Below are 18,419 nucleotides of genomic sequence, written 5' to 3'. Positions count from 1 at the left end.
CGTTTGGTAAAATTGATAAAGCAGTTTTATTCTTCGGGTCAGTACGATTACAGCGATACCTCATTTATATCATTTTTTTATGTTTTGGCGCTTTTATATGATAAAAACTATTTTACAGAAAAAATAATTATTTTTGCATCGCTTTATTCTCAGGACTATAACTTTTTTATTTTTTTGCTGATGATGCTGTATGGCAGCTCGTTTTTTGTGGGACAAGATGACGTTTTCAGCGGTACCATGGTTATTTATATCTGTCTTTTTGATCGCGTGTTATTCCACTTTTTGTTCGGCGGTATGATAATAAAGCGTTGTTTTTTGCCTCGTTTTTTTTTTCTTACGGTGTTTACTGAAGGGGTTAACTAGTGGGACAGTTTTATAGGTCGGGTCGTTACGGACGCGGCGATACTAAATATGTGCACTTTTATTGGTTTTTTTTTTTATTTAGATGAAGAAATGTATTTATGGGAATAATATTTTTTTTTTTTCATTATTTTGGAATATATATATTTTTTTGTTTTTACACATTTGGAATTTTTTTTTTTTACTTTTTTACTTTGTCCCAGGGGGGGACATCACAGATCAGTGATCTGACAGTTTGCATAGCACTCTGTCAGATCACTGATCTGACATGCAGCGCTGCAGGCTTCACAGTGCCTGCTCTGAGCAGGCTCTGTGAAGCCACCTCCCTCCCTGCAGGACCCGGATCCGTGGCCATCTTGGATCCGGGCCTGGAACAAGCAGGGAGGGAGGAAAGACCCTCGCAGCAACGCGATCACATCGCGTTGCTGCGGGGGGCTCAGGGAAGCCCGCAGGGAGCCCCCTCCCTGCGCGGTGCTTCCCTGCACCGCTGGCACATCGCGATCATGTTTGATTGCGGTGTGCCAGGGGTTAATGTGCCGGGGGTGGTCCGTGACCGCTCCTGGCACATAGTGCCGGATGTCAGCTGCGATAAGCAGCTGACACCCGGCCGCGATCGGCGGCGCTCCCCCCGTGAGCGCTGCCGATCGCTATGACGTACTATCCCGTCCAGGGTCAGATAAGCCCAGGGCACCTCGACGGGATAGTACGTCTAAGGTCACAGAGGGGTTAATGTACACTCTGCACCCCATCTTGACTGAAAAAAAACAGAAATGTAAACATTTTTGCAAATTTATTAAAAAAGAAAAACTGAAATATCACATGGTCATAAGTATTCAGACCCTTTGCTATGACACTCCTTTTTCTTCTTTTTTATTTTTACATAGCGCTAACATATTCCACAGCGCTTTACAGACATTATCATCACTGTCCCCAAAGGGGCTCACAATCTAAATTCCCTATCAGTATGTCTTTTGAATGTGGGAGGAAATCGGAGTGCCCGGAGGAAACCCACGCAAACACGGGGAGAACATACAAACTCTTTGCAAATGTTGTCCTTATATGCCCATATTTAAGTCACCTGCTGTCCATTTCCTTGTGATTCTCCTTGAGATGGTCCTACTCCTTCATTTGAGTCCAGCTGTGTTTAATTAAACTGATAGGACTTGATTTGGAAAGGCACACATCTGTCTATATAATAAGACCTCACAGCTCACAGTGCATATCAGACCAAATTAGAATCATGAGGTCAAAGGAACTGGCCAAGGAGCTCAGAGACAGAATTGTGGCAAGGCACAGATCTGGGCAAGGTTGCAAATGAATTTTTGCAGTACTCAAGGTTCCTAAGAGCAGATTGGCCTCCATAATCCTTAAATGGAAGAAGTTTGGGACCACCAGAAGTCTTCCTAGACACTGTGAAGGATTACCCCTTCCTACCACGTCACCAATCCGTGACGTCACTACACAGGCACAGCTCTCCGGCGCCCCCTTTGTCTCTCAGGCCAGTAAAGGGACTGCACCTAGAGCAAATGGCCGCCGGGGAGACTGCCCTGTTACCCACCCTGGGTATTCTAAGATTCGCAATCAGAGTAAAAGGATCAGCCCAAAATTAATTTATGATTTAATTGCCTTAAGGGCGCACTAGATAATTACAAGAAATATACAATCACAATATATCAAGAGTTACCGTCAGAGTACAATATAACAACAATAATACAAGGCTTAAAGGTATAAAGCTGGAGGTCAATTTACCAGGTCGAAGGTCGCTTGTGGAAGCCGGGGGCATAGCATTCCGCAGGTCCAAAAACTTAGTTGCCGGGCAGCCCCCAGAAAGCATGTGCTTGCTCCCCTCTGGCTGGCATACCCTGTTCCTTAAGATGTCATCATCATCATCTTCTTCTGTGGAGTGAGAGCCTCCCAGTGACCTCAGCTTCTTCTTGTACCTGGCTGAGCCCCCCTGCCTGCAGCTGGGTGGGCTTAGCAATCTCCACCCCCTCTGTCTCCCTGCAAGATTTATTCCAATATCTAATAAATGGGATAACTTCTCTCAGGATGATCGGATCAGCACACGTGCAGTACCAGCGCCTGTGGTTTGTTCTGCCGGTCGTACTGGGATCAAACCTGGACCCATTCGGTCCCTGTGGGAGGCTGATCCCTATATCTCGGGTTTCAGACCTCCCACCGCCACGGGAATCGCACTATTAGATGCACCATTTCTTTAGGGTAAGGAGAATATTTTTTATGAGCCTGTACCTCGGACGATGCGTCCATAATTCACAATTCCATGTTGGAGACGGTTTGGCTGGGCTGCCATAATAGATGTGTATCCAGTGGCCACTTGGCATGCGTGTTTTAATTAAGCCCCCAAGCATTTCCAAGCCCCCTGGTGGCGTGGTTTCCTCATGGGGCTTTGAACTACCGTCTACAGTTTACCCTGAGCTCAGCCCGTTAGCATACTAATAGGAACTCTATTCATTAGCAAAGGTGGGGGTCCAGGAGCACTCCTGTGTCCAGGAGACAAAATGGAGTCACGCCAATCTGATAGCATGCCTGTTCCAAGATGGCGGCTGTTCCCTCATCACACCTCCCTGCTTTAGAGGGCGCTAGGGGGCATCACATTCCTGTGTTCCCCCATGCGCCCTTCCACACCTTCTCCTTGCCGGGACAACCCATCAGCATTACCATGGTCTCTGCCACTTCTGTGGCGGATGCTGAAGTGATACTGCTGGAGAGCCAGGCTCCAGCGTAGCAACCTCCCATTCGTCCCAGAGACCGAGTGTAACCAGCTGAGGGGGTTGTGGTCTGTTTCCACGGTGAAGTGGCGTCCGTACAAGTATGGCTGCAGACGTTGCAGGGCCCATACAATTGCCAGACATTCCTTCTCCATCGTGGAATAGGCCACTTCCCTCGGCAGGAGCTTCCGGCTCAGGTACAAAACGGGGTGTTCATGTCCCGTAGTGTCGACCTGGCTGAGCACAGCACCGAGGCCAAAGTCACTGGCGTCGGTCTGTACTACGAACGGCCGCGTGAAGTCGGCTGCCTGTAGTACAGGAGAGCTAGACAAGGCGGTTTTGAGCGCCTGGAAAGCTGTCTCGCAGGCGACTGTCCAGTCGACTGCGACGGGCAGCTTCTTCTTGGTGAGGTCCGTCAGGGGCTTGGCCAGGGTGCTATAGTGTGGAACAAACCTCCTATAGTACCCGGCCGTCCCCAAGAAGGACATCACCTGCTTCTTGGTCCTGGGGGAGGGCCAGGAGGTGATGGCATCCACCTTCCCGGGCTCTGGCTTCAGAGCTCCCCCACCTACCCGGTGTCCCAGGTACTGGACCTCACTCATACCCAGCTGGCACTTTTCCGGCTTAATGGTCAACCCTGCCCTCTGGATCCTCCCCAACACCTGCGCCAGGTGCTGTAGGTGATCTTCCCAGGTGGGACTGAAGATGGCAATGTCATCCAGGTACGCAGTCGCATACCCTTCCAGACCCTTGAGCAGCGTGTTGACCATCCGCTGAAAAGTGGCAGGGGCATTCTTCATGCCGAAGGGCATCACCGTGGACTCGTACAGTCCAAATGGGGTGATAAAGGCAGAGCGTTCCCGTGCCTTAGGGGTCAGGGGAATCTGCCAATATCCCCTGCTCAGATCCATGATGGTCAGGTACTTGGCCCCGGCCAGCTGATCGAGCAGGTCATCGATGCGCGGCATTGGGTACGCATCGGTGACCGTCACAGCGTTGAGCCCCCGGTAGTCCACGCAGAACCGCGTAGTCCGGTCCTTTTTAGGGACGAGGACTACCGGCGAAGCCCACGCGCTGTTGGATGCTTGGATCACCCCCAGCTTCAGCATCTCGTCTATCTCTTGGCGCATGTGCTGCTGCACCTCGAGAGAGACCCGATATGCTGAACGCCGGATCGGGGGGTGATTGCCGGTGTCCACATCGTGGACGGCTGCCTCAGTCCTTCCGGGCAGGCTGCTAAACAGCTCCCGAAAGGGGTGTAGGGTGACCCCCAGCTGGGAACGTTGGTCCTCCGAAAGCTGGTGGCCAACCTCCACATCCTCGATGGATCCACCCGCCTTGACTTGGGTAAGCAGATCCAGGAGGGTTTCTACCTCCCCTTCCTCCGGGAGGTTGCACACTGGGTGGGCACAAGCCTCCCGCTCATGATGTGCTTTCATCATGTTCACGTGGAAGGCCTTCCTCCTTCCACGGGCGTGGTCCAGGGTGACCAGATAGGTGACGGCGTTGAGCTGCTGGTGCACGAGGTATGGACCCTCCCAGGCTGCCTGAAGCTTGTTTTGTGGGACGGGGACCAGTACCCACACCTTTTGACCCACCTGGTAGGTCCTCTCACAAGCATTCTGGTCGTACCACCGCTTCTGGTCAGCTTGGGCCTGGGCCATATTGTCATGCACCAGCTGCGTCAAGGCCGTCATTCTGTCCCGGAAGCGCACAACATACTCAATGGCCGACACTCCAGGGGTGGCCAAATCTCCATCCCACCGCTGCCACCACTGTGAAGGATTACCCCTTCCTACCACGTCACCAATCCGTGACGTCACTACACAGGCACAGCTCTCCGGCGCCCCCTTTGTCTCTCAGGCCAGTAAAGGGACTGCACCTAGAGCAAATGGCCGCCGGGGAGACTGCCCTGTTACCCACCCTGGGTATTCTAAGATTCGCAATCAGAGTAAAAGGATCAGCCCAAAATTAATTTATGATTTAATTGCCTTAAGGGCGCACTAGATAATTACAAGAAATATACAATCACAATATATCAAGAGTTACCGTCAGAGTACAATATAACAACAATAATACAAGGCTTAAAGGTATAAAGCTGGAGGTCAATTTACCAGGTCGAAGGTCGCTTGTGGAAGCCGGGGGCATAGCATTCCGCAGGTCCAAAAACTTAGTTGCCGGGCAGCCCCCAGAAAGCATGTGCTTGCTCCCCTCTGGCTGGCATACCCTGTTCCTTAAGATGTCATCATCATCATCTTCTTCTGTGGAGTGAGAGCCTCCCAGTGACCTCAGCTTCTTCTTGTACCTGGCTGAGCCCCCCTGCCTGCAGCTGGGTGGGCTTAGCAATCTCCACCCCCTCTGTCTCCCTGCAAGATTTATTCCAATATCTAATAAATGGGATAACTTCTCTCAGGATGATCGGATCAGCACACGTGCAGTACCAGCGCCTGTGGTTTGTTCTGCCGGTCGTACTGGGATCAAACCTGGACCCATTCGGTCCCTGTGGGAGGCTGATCCCTATATCTCGGGTTTCAGACCTCCCACCGCCACGGGAATCGCACTATTAGATGCACCATTTCTTTAGGGTAAGGAGAATATTTTTTATGAGCCTGTACCTCGGACGATGCGTCCATAATTCACAATTCCATGTTGGAGACGGTTTGGCTGGGCTGCCATAATAGATGTGTATCCAGTGGCCACTTGGCATGCGTGTTTTAATTAAGCCCCCAAGCATTTCCAAGCCCCCTGGTGGCGTGGTTTCCTCATGGGGCTTTGAACTACCGTCTACAGTTTACCCTGAGCTCAGCCCGTTAGCATACTAATAGGAACTCTATTCATTAGCAAAGGTGGGGGTCCAGGAGCACTCCTGTGTCCAGGAGACAAAATGGAGTCACGCCAATCTGATAGCATGCCTGTTCCAAGATGGCGGCTGTTCCCTCATCACACACCTGCTGTCCATTTCCTTGTGATTCTCCTTGAGATGGTCCTACTCCTTCATTTGAGTCCAGCTGTGTTTAATTAAACTGATAGGACTTGATTTGGAAAGGCACACATCTGTCTATATAATAAGACCTCACAGCTCACAGTGCATATCAGACCAAATTAGAATCATGAGGTCAAAGGAACTGGCCAAGGAGCTCAGAGACAGAATTGTGGCAAGGCACAGATCTGGGCAAGGTTGCAAATGAATTTTTGCAGTACTCAAGGTTCCTAAGAGCAGATTGGCCTCCATAATCCTTAAATGGAAGAAGTTTGGGACCACCAGAAGTCTTCCTAGACCTGGCTGTCCAGCCAAACTGATCAATCGTGGAGGAAGAGCCTTGGTGAGAGAGGTAAAGAAGAACCCCAAGATCAATGTGGCTGAGCTCCAGAGATGCAGTAGGGAGAAGGAAGAAAGTTCCACAAAGTCAACTATCACTGCAGCCCTCCGCCAGTCAGGCCTTTATGGCAGAGTGGCCCGACGGAAGCCTCTCCTCAGTGCAAGACATATGAAAGCCCGCATATAGAGTTTGCAACAAAAAAAAACACATGAAGGACTGTCAGACTTTGAGAAATACGATTCTTTGGTCTGATGAGATGACAATAGACTTTTTTGGTGATAACTCTAAGCAGTATGTGTGGAGAAAATCAGGCACTGCTCATCACCTGCCCAATACAATCCCAACAGTGAAACATGGTGGTGGCAGCATTGTGCTATGGGGGTGTTTTTCAGCTGCAGGGATAGGACGACTGGTTGCCATTGAAGGAAACATGAATCTGGCCAAGTACAAAGATATCCTGGATGAAAACCTCTTCAAGAGTGCTCTGGACCTCAGACTTGGCTGAAGGTTTACCTTCCAACAAGACAATGACCCTAAGCCAGAGGCGTAGCTAGGGTTTTGGTTCGGGGGGAGGGGGGAGGGCGAAACTCCTGAGTGGGCCCCTAACTAGGTAACCTTGATTACAACTCGGTGACGTGCCCTAATAGTGGAGGAGAACCTCAGCAGATGACCACGCTGTTACTGAACATAATCTCTATATAAAGACCAACATAGATATTACCGCCATATGGTCAGTGGTAGATACCAGTCCTACAGAACATATAAGACATCACAGCACAGTTACAGATGGTGACAAAGACACATTTCACTTCTCACATTCCAGCTATCACCATCTATTCCCAACCTGCACAAACTCCTCATCCTGCTGATGTCCAAATACTGAGCCGCTGCTGCCATATGTGACCCTATTACTGCACCTGTTATGTGATTCTCTGTGCCCTCTAAATTCAAAAGTAACCCTCCATAATATAGTAATGCCAGGTGCAAGTGCCCTAGAAAACAGTGCAAACATTTTGCCCCCTAGAAAGTAATATTGCCCTGTGTGCCCCTTTGACAGTCACAGTAACCTGAGTTCCCCTATAACAATAAGTGCCTACTTTACATTTAATAATGTCCTGAGGCTCCCCCCATGTATAGCTCCCCTATACACAGTATGATGCTCTACTATACATAACATGATACCTCCGCACTGTAAGGTACCCCCACACAGTATACTGACCCCCATAGGCAGACTATAGCACAAGGCAGACTGTAGTATAAAGCAGCACCTCTATAGACAGTCCCTGTAGTATAAGGCAGCACCCCACAGGCAGACCCTGTAGTATAAAGCAGCATCCCTATAGGCAGACCCTGTAGTATAAGGCAACCCCACAGGCAGACCCTGTAGTATAAGGCAGCACCCCCATAAGCAGACCCTGTAGTATAAGGCAGCACCCCCAAGGCAGACCCTGTAGTATAAGACAGCATCCCCATAGGCAGACCCTGTTTTATAAGGCAGCACCCCACAGGCAGACCCTGTAGTATAAGGCAGCACCCCCATAGGCAGACCCTTTAGTATAAGCCAGCACCCCATAAGCAGACCCTGTAGTATAAGGCAGCACCCCTATAGGCAAACCCTGTAGTATAAGGCAGCACCCCTATAGGCAGACCCTGTAGTATAAGGCAGCCCCCCAAATAAATAAATAAATATTCATCTCTCTTCTTCCTGGTTCCTCCGCTGCTCTGAGCGCCCGCTTATCTCCTGACAGCAGGCTCCGGGTAGTGACATCATCTCGCCCGCTGTCAGTGTCAGCATCAGTGACGTCAGATGCTGGCAGGGGGATGATGGGAGAAGGGGCATAGCGGTCAGCTGTATCTGCTAATTGCCGGTACAGCTGACCTTGCGATGACGGGCGGGGGGCCCACTGCTAGCACTGGGCCCTCGCCTGCTGAGGGGCCCCATAGCGGCCGGGCGGCAGAGCAGGGAGATCGATTCTCCCTGCTCTGCCACAGAATGTAACTGTATCGGCGAGCTATAGCGTAGCTCCGGGTGGGCCCCCTCAGAGAGCGGGGCTGTGGACAACCGCAACCTCTGCGCCGGTAGCTATGCTACTGCCATATGCACACAGCTAAAATAACAATGGAGTGGCTTCAGAACAACTCTGTGACCATTCTTAAATGGCCAAGCCAGAGCCCTGACCTAAACCCAATCTCCGAAGAGACCTGAAAATGGCTGTCCACCAACGTTCACCATCCAACCTGATGAAACTGTAGAGGATAGAGGATCTGCAAGTAAGAATGGCAAAGGATCCCCAAATCCAGGTGTGAAAACTTGTTGCATCATTCCCAAGAAGACTCATGGCTGCACTAGCTCAAAAGGTGCTTCTATTCAATACTGAGCAAAGGGTCTGAATTACTTACGACCATGTGATATTTCAGTTTTTCTCTTTAAATAAATTTGCAATAATTTCTAAATTTCTGGGTTTTTTTCAGTCAAGATGTGGTGCAGAGTGTACATTAATGAGAAAAAAATGAACTTTTTTGAATTTACCAAATGGCTGCAATGAAACAAAGATTGAAAAATTTAAAGGGGTCTGAATACTTTCCGTACCCACTGTACTATAATGGTTAATTATATTATCCCTTCCATCTTACTTTCAGGAAAATGATGAAACACATTTTGGCGCTACTGTTCGCCGTCCACCTTGTGACAGGTAAGATGATATTGTTTGTCTTCCACCCTATGAGAACTTGGCAATTTAGAATTTACAATGATTATGGTGAGTCACATTTTGACACAGGTGTGCAGTTAATTAAAAACATATTTTTTGTCTAAAATATAGATATAATAATGTTAGTAATAATTTGTTACAATCATTACTTACAGCCACACTCTATTCATAGCATGATGTACCCTGCCCAATCCTCCAGAACCTAGGAGAGAAACAAATGAGCAAATACCTTGCAGTAAGTAAATAAATAGTAATATTATACGTAAATAGCATAGTGTACTTAGTTGACATTATTTTGATCAAAACAGTGTAAAAGCCATCCCACTGCAACAAGGTGACCCAATCAGGATGGTACTTGACACTGGTGGGATCTGGGTCCTGCTCTGCCTCTGTCTATTTTGAAGCCTGCTGGCACATAGCGAGGTGATCTACTAGAGTTAGGGTCTATCCTGATTGGGTATGAAGGGGGGCATAGGGCAGGAACTGAGATCTCTTTGCCCTGAAACCCCTCTTCTAAGCAGGAATCAGAGTTGAGTGTGATGTGCTGTGGCGAGGTGCTTTCTTACTCACTTGTTCGTAGTCCTTGTTATTTCCCCATCCATGGGACCGGTTACAGCTACTGTGCAATTCGGATACATGCGGTTGCGGCACACAGAGTGAGACAGAATCCCCTGCAGATGATGTTCCCTCTTGTCCAGTGAATTATCAGTCCTTAACTCCATTCTACTCGACTTGCCTCCACCTCAACATCTCCTGTTGGTACCGGGGACCTTCTAACTGACATGATTATTTACTTACTGCAGGGTATTTGCTCATTTATTTTAACCTACGTTCTGTCTGTTAATGACCACAATGTGAATGTACTCCTAAGCATTGTACTTATACCAACAGGTACCATTTCTTCAATTTTTCAATAATACTCCATACACAGTGCCAGTGTTGTGTCTCTGTAATCGTAGGTTGATTTGCCGTGCACAATACAATTGGGCTTCCTGTGTGTCCTGCCTTGCTTGTTGGATACAATAGGTTGTTGTTGACGTCATTGCTGGTTGACATACCTTCCAACCGGCTGTGAGAAATAACTGGGTATGTGGATCCACTCTGACCTGCAGTTGAGTGAGCCTGACAATATCCATCTGATGACAGAAGGGTAGTTTCAGGATGGAAATATAGGGATCTTTAGGGTACTTTCACACTAGCGTTTTTTAAATCTGTCACAATGCGTGGTTTTGCAGAAAAAACGCATCCTGCAAAAGTGCTTGCAGGATGCGTTTTTTCCCCATAGACTTCTATTGACGACGCATTTGCGACGGATTGCCACACTTCGCATCTGTCTTGCGACGGATGCGTCGTGCTTTGGCGGACCGTCGGGAGAAAAAACCCTACATGTAACGTTTTTTTCTCCTGACGGACCGCTTTTTCCGACCACGCATGCGCGGCCGGAACTCCGCCCCCACCTCCCCGCACCTCACAATGGGGCAGCGGATGCGCCGGAAAAATGCATCCGCTGCACCCCTTGTGCAATGCAGCAAACGCTAGCGTCGGAATCTCTCCCCGACGCATTGCGACGGGGAGATTCCGACGCTAGTGTGAAAGGAGCCTTAATTGAGAAATAGCAGAATTTTTACTGCTGTGAGAACAGGGTGAAGGAATTTGGCACAAGTGTTTTGGATCTGTGTTATGGGCTCAGTTGGGAAGGTAAATTCTCTAAGCCGTAGGTCAGAATAAGCAACACAGATCAGAGGCGATGGTGTAGCGGAATTATTCATGACACATGGATCAGTGAGTCCCAGGACAGCAGACCAACAGGTTAATCGCAGATTATGTGGACACACACAGGAATAGAAAATGAGTATGTTCCAGCAGGGAAACGGTTTATCACAGGAATACAGTCTGGTTTCTTCTGCAGGAAAATAGTTAAACACAGGAGTAACCGAGAAGTAAATGTTTCAGAAAACTGGATAGTTTTGAGCAGGTGACATGCTTTCTTCTAATAATGACAGTGCTCTTATTCTCATAGGAATCACAGAAAGCTGTGGTGATATCTTAGATTGTCATGTGTCTCCAGGTAAGTTAGGCTATAATTTAATGAATGTCAATGATCTGTTCTGTATTGTCAATGCTTCCTGTAATGCACGGTAACCGTGTCCTGATTCATTATTTTTAACTATTTAACCAATTAGAGCAATGGTTTTCAAATGTTTCTCAAATCTGGGCTTTAAATATGGCAAATTTTTAGGATTTCCCTATGGGAAAACCAATCTCTGTGTATATACATATATTAACAAAAAAAGGAACAGCACAAATCCTTTGCTTATCTTCGGGTGCAAAGCCCTCAAACAGCCTGTCCACTGGTTGTCCTTAGTCCATACAGTTCAAAAAAGTAGGCAGCACTCCATATTAGGCCATTTAGCTCTTATGCTTTAAAAAAACATTTTAATCTATTAATAATTATTAGAATCCACATCACCGCATTGTTCAATAAAGGGCATAATATACTTCTACCGCCGGTGATGTGGATTCTAATTATTATTAAAAGATTAAAACTTTTTTTTAAAAGCATAAGAGCTAAATGCCACACTATAGATGGCGATATTTGCTGCCATCACGCATGCGCCATGCAATACACAGATGGGTTTGTGGGCTATCATGAAGGATGCGCCCAGAGATGTATGGTGTATGAACATGCCACAAACAAAATGGCAAAAATAGGCGCTTTTGCGCATGCGCCTATTTACAGATGCCAGATACAGGCTTCTGATTGGCCTCCAATCCAACACATGCGTGTGACGTGTTTAGAAGCGCTCGGACATGCGCAGTAAAAACAGTAGGACGCCAAACAGCGTGTATGTTGTCCTCCATGACGAGCGTGTCCCTCCGGGGGTAAGAAGTAATATATAAATGAACAAATGATTAGATGGACAGTTGATAACTTGACAGAAAGATGTAAGAATCTATTTATAAGTACATAAGCACAGGACTCTATTGGCACTTAAGCACTTTATGAAAATTGCAAAGATTTGTAATACATATGATGTTGTTATATTGCACTTTAATTGGCTATGATTAGGGGATGGTTAAAAGGTCTATATATATGTAATATGGGGATACACTCACTGCTTGAGAAAGGCTCATTTGGAGCCGAAACGTTGCCCAGACATGTGGGTCTGAATAAATCCTGCATATCACTAAAAAGAATATGGAGTGCTGCTATATATATATATATATATATATATATATATATACACAGTGGAAGCCAGAAGTTTACATACATTATATGAAAAGACACATATGCCTGTTTTTCTGAATATCTGACATGAAATCAGAATAAACCTTTACCGTTTTAAGTCAATTAGGATTACCATAATTATTAATATTTGCCAAATGCCAGAATAATGAGAGAGATAATGTTTTAAGACATTTTTATTACCTACTGCAAAGTCAAAAGTTTACATACAGTGGGGAAAAACGTATTTAGTTATCCACCAATTGTGCAAGTTCTCCCACTTAAAAAGATGAGAGAGGCCTGTAAATGACATCATAGGTAGACCACAACTATGAGAGTCAACTTGAGAAAATAAATCCAGAAAATCACCTTGTCTGATTTGGCGAGATTTATTTTGCAAATTATGGTGGAAAATAAGTATTTGGTCACCTAAAAACATGCAAGATTTCTGGCTCTCACAGATCTGTAACTTATTCTTTAAGAGGCTCCTCTGTCCTCCACTCATTACCTGTAGTAATGGCACCTGTTTGAACTTGTTATCAGTATAAAAGACACCTGTCCCCAACCTCAAACAGTCACACTCCAAACTCTGCTATGGTGAAGACCAAAGAGCTGTCGAAGGACACCAGAAACAAAATTGTAGCCCTGCACCAGGCTGGGAAGACTGAATCTGCAATAGGCAAGCAGCTAGGTGTGATGAAACCAACTGTGGGAACAATAATAAGAAAATGGAAGACATACAAGACCACTGATAATCTCCCTTGATCTGGGGCTTCAAGCAAGATCTCACCCTGTGGGGTAAAAATGATCACAAGAACGGTGAGCAAAAATCCTAGAACCACACGGGGGACCTAGTGAATGAACTGCATAGAGCTGGGACCACCATAACAAAGGCTACCATCAGTAACACACTACGCCGCAAGGGACTCAGATCCTGCAGTGCCAGACATGTCCCCCTGCTTAAGCCAGTACATGTCCGGGCCCATCTGAAGTTTGCTAGAGAGCATTTGGATTATTCAGAAGAGTATTGGGAAAATGTCATATAGTCTGATGAAACCAAAGTAGAACTGTTTGGTAGAAACAAAACTTGCATCCAAAGAATTGCATCCAAAGAACACCATACCTACTGTAAAGCATGGGGGTGGCAACATCATGCTTTGGGGCTGTTTCTCTGCAATGGGACCAGGACGACTCATCTGTGTACATGAAAGAATGAATGGGGCCATGTATCATGAGATTTTGAGTGCAAACCTCCTTCCATCAGCAAGGGCATTGAAGATGAAACGTGGAAGGGTCTTTTAGCATGATAATGATCCCAAGCACACCGCCAGAGCAACAAAGGAGTGGCTTCGTAAGAAGCATATGAAGGTCCTGGAGTGGCCTAGAAAACCTTTGGAGGGAGTTGAAAGTCACTGTTGCCCAGCGACAGGCCCAAAATATCACTGCTCTAGAGGAGATCTGCATGGAGGAATGGGCCACCATACCACCAACAGTGTGCGCCAACCTTGTCAAGACTTTGTATCGACCAATACCTTACTATTTTTGAATGTTATTTGTAAGCTAAAACTTGGAGTAAAACAATCAGAGGAAAAGTATATTAGAAACAGATCACCACTTCTGTATTTTTTTCCCACTCCTGGATTTTGGCTTATAAATACTGAGCTTGCTGGGGCATGCATGGAGCGGCAAAATATTTCAAAGGAGGTAAGTCAAGAAGGGGGGACTCAGCTGAAAAAAGGGGAGACGCCAGTTAAGTTAGACGCGATGGAGGTTTTTTTTGGCTAGATACCCAGATGCATCAGCAGCTGACTTGTTGATAGAGGGTTTTAGAGATGGTTTTAAAATCCCGCTCATTGAGCAAAAAGTTTGTTTGTCCAAAAATAATCTAAAATCAGCTTTACAGTTTCATGGGGTGGTATCAGAGAAATTACAGAAGGAAGTCGCGTTGGGTAGAAGCTATAGCTTGCTGAATAATCCCTGACCCAATCAAATTCGTTCATCTCTACTTTCAGCTTACTATTCATGAGGGGAATGTCTGCATATTATTATAACTATTTGTTGTCGTCCTGATTTCCAGTCTATTGGGTTGCAAGCACCAGCAGATCAGACACACTTCCAACTAGCTTCTAAGTATACCCCATAAAACACTGCCACATAATCATTGAATGGCATTGGGGTCTATGTGTATATTGTTGGGAAGCTTAAAAAGTTGCTCCTCTACTTTTACATTGATCTATCCCAAAGATGGGTCAGAAATATCAGATAGACGTCGGTCAGACACCAAGCACCCCCTACTGATAAGCTGTTATCACTGCCAAGGACTGCACATCCGCCCCTATTCAAGTGAATAGAAGACAGTAGATCTGCAGTACCCGGCAGCGGCCACACACAATTGATGAAGATGTGCTGTTCAACTCTGCAACTGCTAACATCCGAACCCCTCCAATCTGATATTGATGATCAATCCTTGGAATAGGTCATCATGATAAAAGTATTGGAGCAAACCTTTATCCCACTTTGTATCATGTACATATGGACTTTTTCCAAAGTAAAGGGAGCCACATAGTTCACAACTCTCCCAGCAAATGTCACTTGGCTTCTCACCCCGCTTTGTACACGATCTGATAGAGATAGAAAATCTTCCTTTTCTTCGATAAAGTGAGAAATGGAAATCTAAACACCCACAAGCCTCAGATTCTCAGTCTCACTTTCAAGAAAGCAATAAAGCAATTTCCTTTTCGGGTCTGTCACTGGGAAGTAAGGTGATACAGATATCGCTAATGTCTGGTTAGGTACATTATAAGTAGTAGCAAGATAATAATCCAAATTGTAAAAGAAAAAAACATGAATTATATCAATAGGGTGAATGACTTTCCTGTATATGCTGATCTACAGTATAGGCACATGTATGTATAGAGTCTGGATAACTTAGAGGATAACTTTCTTCTTATGAGAATATGATGTTTGAAACAATACCAAGAAGGGATGAGGCCGAACAGTAAGAATGGTTTAGGTGAAATGATCTGCTAATGCGAAATATAACTAGGGTACACTCCCGTAGTAGTAAAGTCATCTAAGCTCCTGCTTAGGCTGGTTTCACAGATCGGTGGTCCGAACCCAGACTCACGGCCGGTCAATGCATAGCAGACAGTGCTGGAATCGCAATGCACAGATTTGTGAATCCAACCTTAAACAGGGCTTACATAGTACAAATAAGTGTTGTCTTGTCAGTCTCTTACAGCCTCTTTAAGCTGAGAATCACGCTTGAGACCCCCAGCGAAAAGCTGATTTTGACTAAGGAATAATCCTGGTTATGCAGGCAGTATTAGAAGAATAGCTTTACATATTTGGCACTAGTCCATCAGTCGCTCTCTGCTATAGCTCAAAATGGGGCATGGCCCCTAAAATGTCCAAATAGGGTGTATAGAACCGGAGGTCAATGCCCATGAGGAATTGGCTAAGATTCCTCAGGTTGCAGCTAGAAACTCATGTCTGGCTATGCATCACATTCCCAGCAGGTCATAACAGCTAAAGGTGCTCTACTAATACTAAAAATGCTTATCATCAAGGGTGTAAATAATTCGTAGACTGAGATGAATATTGAGAAACCACCTTGTCATATTTACATTGCTCTTGTTTCATTGCTGTGTTGCAAATGGCAGAAAGTTTGTACATTTTACCAATAAACCTAATTTGCAACGGGGTGATGATGATTAATTTTGATTACAATTGCACATGTGAAAGGTACAAGTTGACAATTATGTGTATCTAATATATAATTGCCTAGAATACTACTTCCTGCAATTTGTGCCAACTTCCGTGGCTTTGTCCGGAGCTAATGTCCGGAGCTAATGTCCGGAGCTAATGTCCGGAGCTAATGTCCAGAGATTAATTGCCTAGAATACTACTTCCTGCAATTTGTGCCAACTTCCGTGGCTTTGTCCGGAGCTAATGTCCGGAGCTAATGTCCGGAGCTAATGTCCGGAGCTAATGTCCGGAGCTAATGTCCGGAGATAAGTGACGTCAACAGTGTCCAGTGTCTGATTGGTTGCCGCCTGCTGCGAGCGACCAATCAGAAACGTGCCGTACTGTGACACACTGCGCCCGCCATTTTGGTGTGATTTTTGAATTTTTACCTCACAGCAAGTTTCTACTGCGTGGAGGCGGGCCCAGTGACGTTGCTCTTCAAGCTCCTGCCGAATTTCGTCAAAAAAATGATAATACCATTTACCAAAACTATATATATTTAGTTGTGAAGTGGTTCAGTGACATTTTCACACCAATTTTGAACTTTTGTTTGGTGTTTTCTCCATATACTGCCTATTATTTTTGTTCTTTCTTACTATTATTTATATAATTGTATTATTCTTACATTTGAATAAATAAAGTATATATGGATTCTAGACTCCCGATTCTTTAGAATCGGGCTGCCATCTAGTAAAACATAAATGTGTATCAGTTGTAAGAGGAACATCTTCTTGTAGATACCGACTGGAACAATGGGATCTTTTGTCACTCCGTTTTCAGCAAAAGGGGATATCTAACAAGTGTCAATTGTTCTTGGCTACCACATGAATCTTCTCTATCATCGCAAACCACAACATACAAGTTACACCTGGTGTGGTAAGTTGATTGAATATTAGACTAATGGGACCTTCTAAAATAAAGGAGGATTTGCTCTGGATCCAAAACCAGTAAAATTTGGTGCATTGAAGACTCTGCTGAAATTTTTTTTTCAGATGCCTCAGTGCCCCCATGACAGTAATAGCCGCCACAATAAGTTATTTACTGCACGTATTTCGTTGCCATGCCTTCATCATAGCTGATTGTACCCTCCTCCTTCTTCCTCTGTGTTGAAGTCAGGGAGTGAAACCACAAGTGGAGGAGACTCATAAATCCCTTTATGATTCATCAATGAGTATTTCATTAGAAAAGAAGGTGACAGGCTCTGAAACATGAACCTACAAGAATGCAATTTTCGGTAGATGAAAATTCTAGTGGTCAGAAATTAAGATCTACTGATTTCTACTATTTGGTCTAATGTTAGTTTGCTGGTAACTATTTAGTTAATGCTGTTCTAGAACTTTGTGATTTTTTTGCAAATTTAAAGGAGTATCCTGGTCTAAAAAAAGTAATTACCTCGCCACTGGAAAGCTGAAAATTGATAAATCGGAATGGGGGCCACCAGCACCCACACCGATCACCACATCGGGGAAATTATTGCTCTTCCATGGCCGCAAAGCCACAGCCAGGAGTAATTAGATGGAGTGGCTAGTTACACGTGCGCCATGCTACGTTATTAAACCTCAGTGGCACTTACACTTCATTTAGGTTTTTTTGACAGTGGTCTTGGAGTCAGGGAAAAACTAAAAGATAGATCACATGTTCCTTCCCCATTTTGGCAAATGGCGGGAGTCTTAGTGTTGAGTACCTCTCCGGTCTAGCAATTATCACCTATCCAAACCCCTATCTACACTTGCAGTCATAGATGTTGACAGACTTCGATTTGAACTTTCGTATTATTTTGATACCCCCCCCCAACATTCAAGAGCTTTAACTTTTTAATTATTCTTATGAGTCATTGTTTGTTTTTTGCAGGAACAAGATGTATTTTGGCAATCATTATTTCATTTACCATTTCCTGTAAAGTGGAATGTGAAAAAAAATCACCAATTCTGCTATTGTTTATTGGTTTGGCTTTTAGAACAATTCATTCTGCGGGAAGATGTACATGTTTAGTGCTATCACAGCAATACCAAATGTATATAATTTATTAATGTTTTTACAACTTAAAAAAAAATAAAAAAATATAAATTTGCTTCGTGTTTTCATTTTTTGAAACCCATAATAGTGATTACCGTATATACTCGAGTATAAGCCGACCCAAGTATAAGCCGAGACCCCTCATTTTGCTACAAAAAACTGGGAAAACTTAATGACTCGAGTATAAGCCTAGGGTAGGAAATGCAGCAGCTACTGGTAAATTTCAAAAATAAAAATAGATACCAATAAAAGTAAAATTAATTGAGACGTCAGTAGGTTGTGTTTTTGAATATCCATATTGAATCAGGAG

General features: G+C 45.2%; 1 protein-coding gene across 1 annotated transcript in view; it reads left to right on the top strand.

The window, feature by feature from the left end:
* The window catches only part of LOC138657631 (interleukin-6 receptor subunit beta-like), a 129,215-nt gene that overhangs the window by 6,444 nt on the left and 104,352 nt on the right, over positions 1-18,419 (top strand). The window contains exons 2-4 of the mRNA XM_069745366.1: positions 9,050-9,102; positions 11,141-11,188; positions 16,831-16,969. Coding sequence (XP_069601467.1) covers positions 9,054-9,102; positions 11,141-11,188; positions 16,831-16,969 — 236 coding nt within the window. The 5' untranslated portion in view covers positions 9,050-9,053. The remainder of the gene's footprint in view (positions 1-9,049; positions 9,103-11,140; positions 11,189-16,830; positions 16,970-18,419) is intronic.

The sequence above is a fragment of the Ranitomeya imitator genome, chromosome 1 (genome assembly GCF_032444005.1).
Source record: "Ranitomeya imitator isolate aRanImi1 chromosome 1, aRanImi1.pri, whole genome shotgun sequence".
In the NCBI taxonomy this organism is placed as follows: domain Eukaryota; kingdom Metazoa; phylum Chordata; class Amphibia; order Anura; family Dendrobatidae; genus Ranitomeya; species Ranitomeya imitator.
This window is presented reverse-complemented; position numbering and strand designations above follow the sequence as displayed.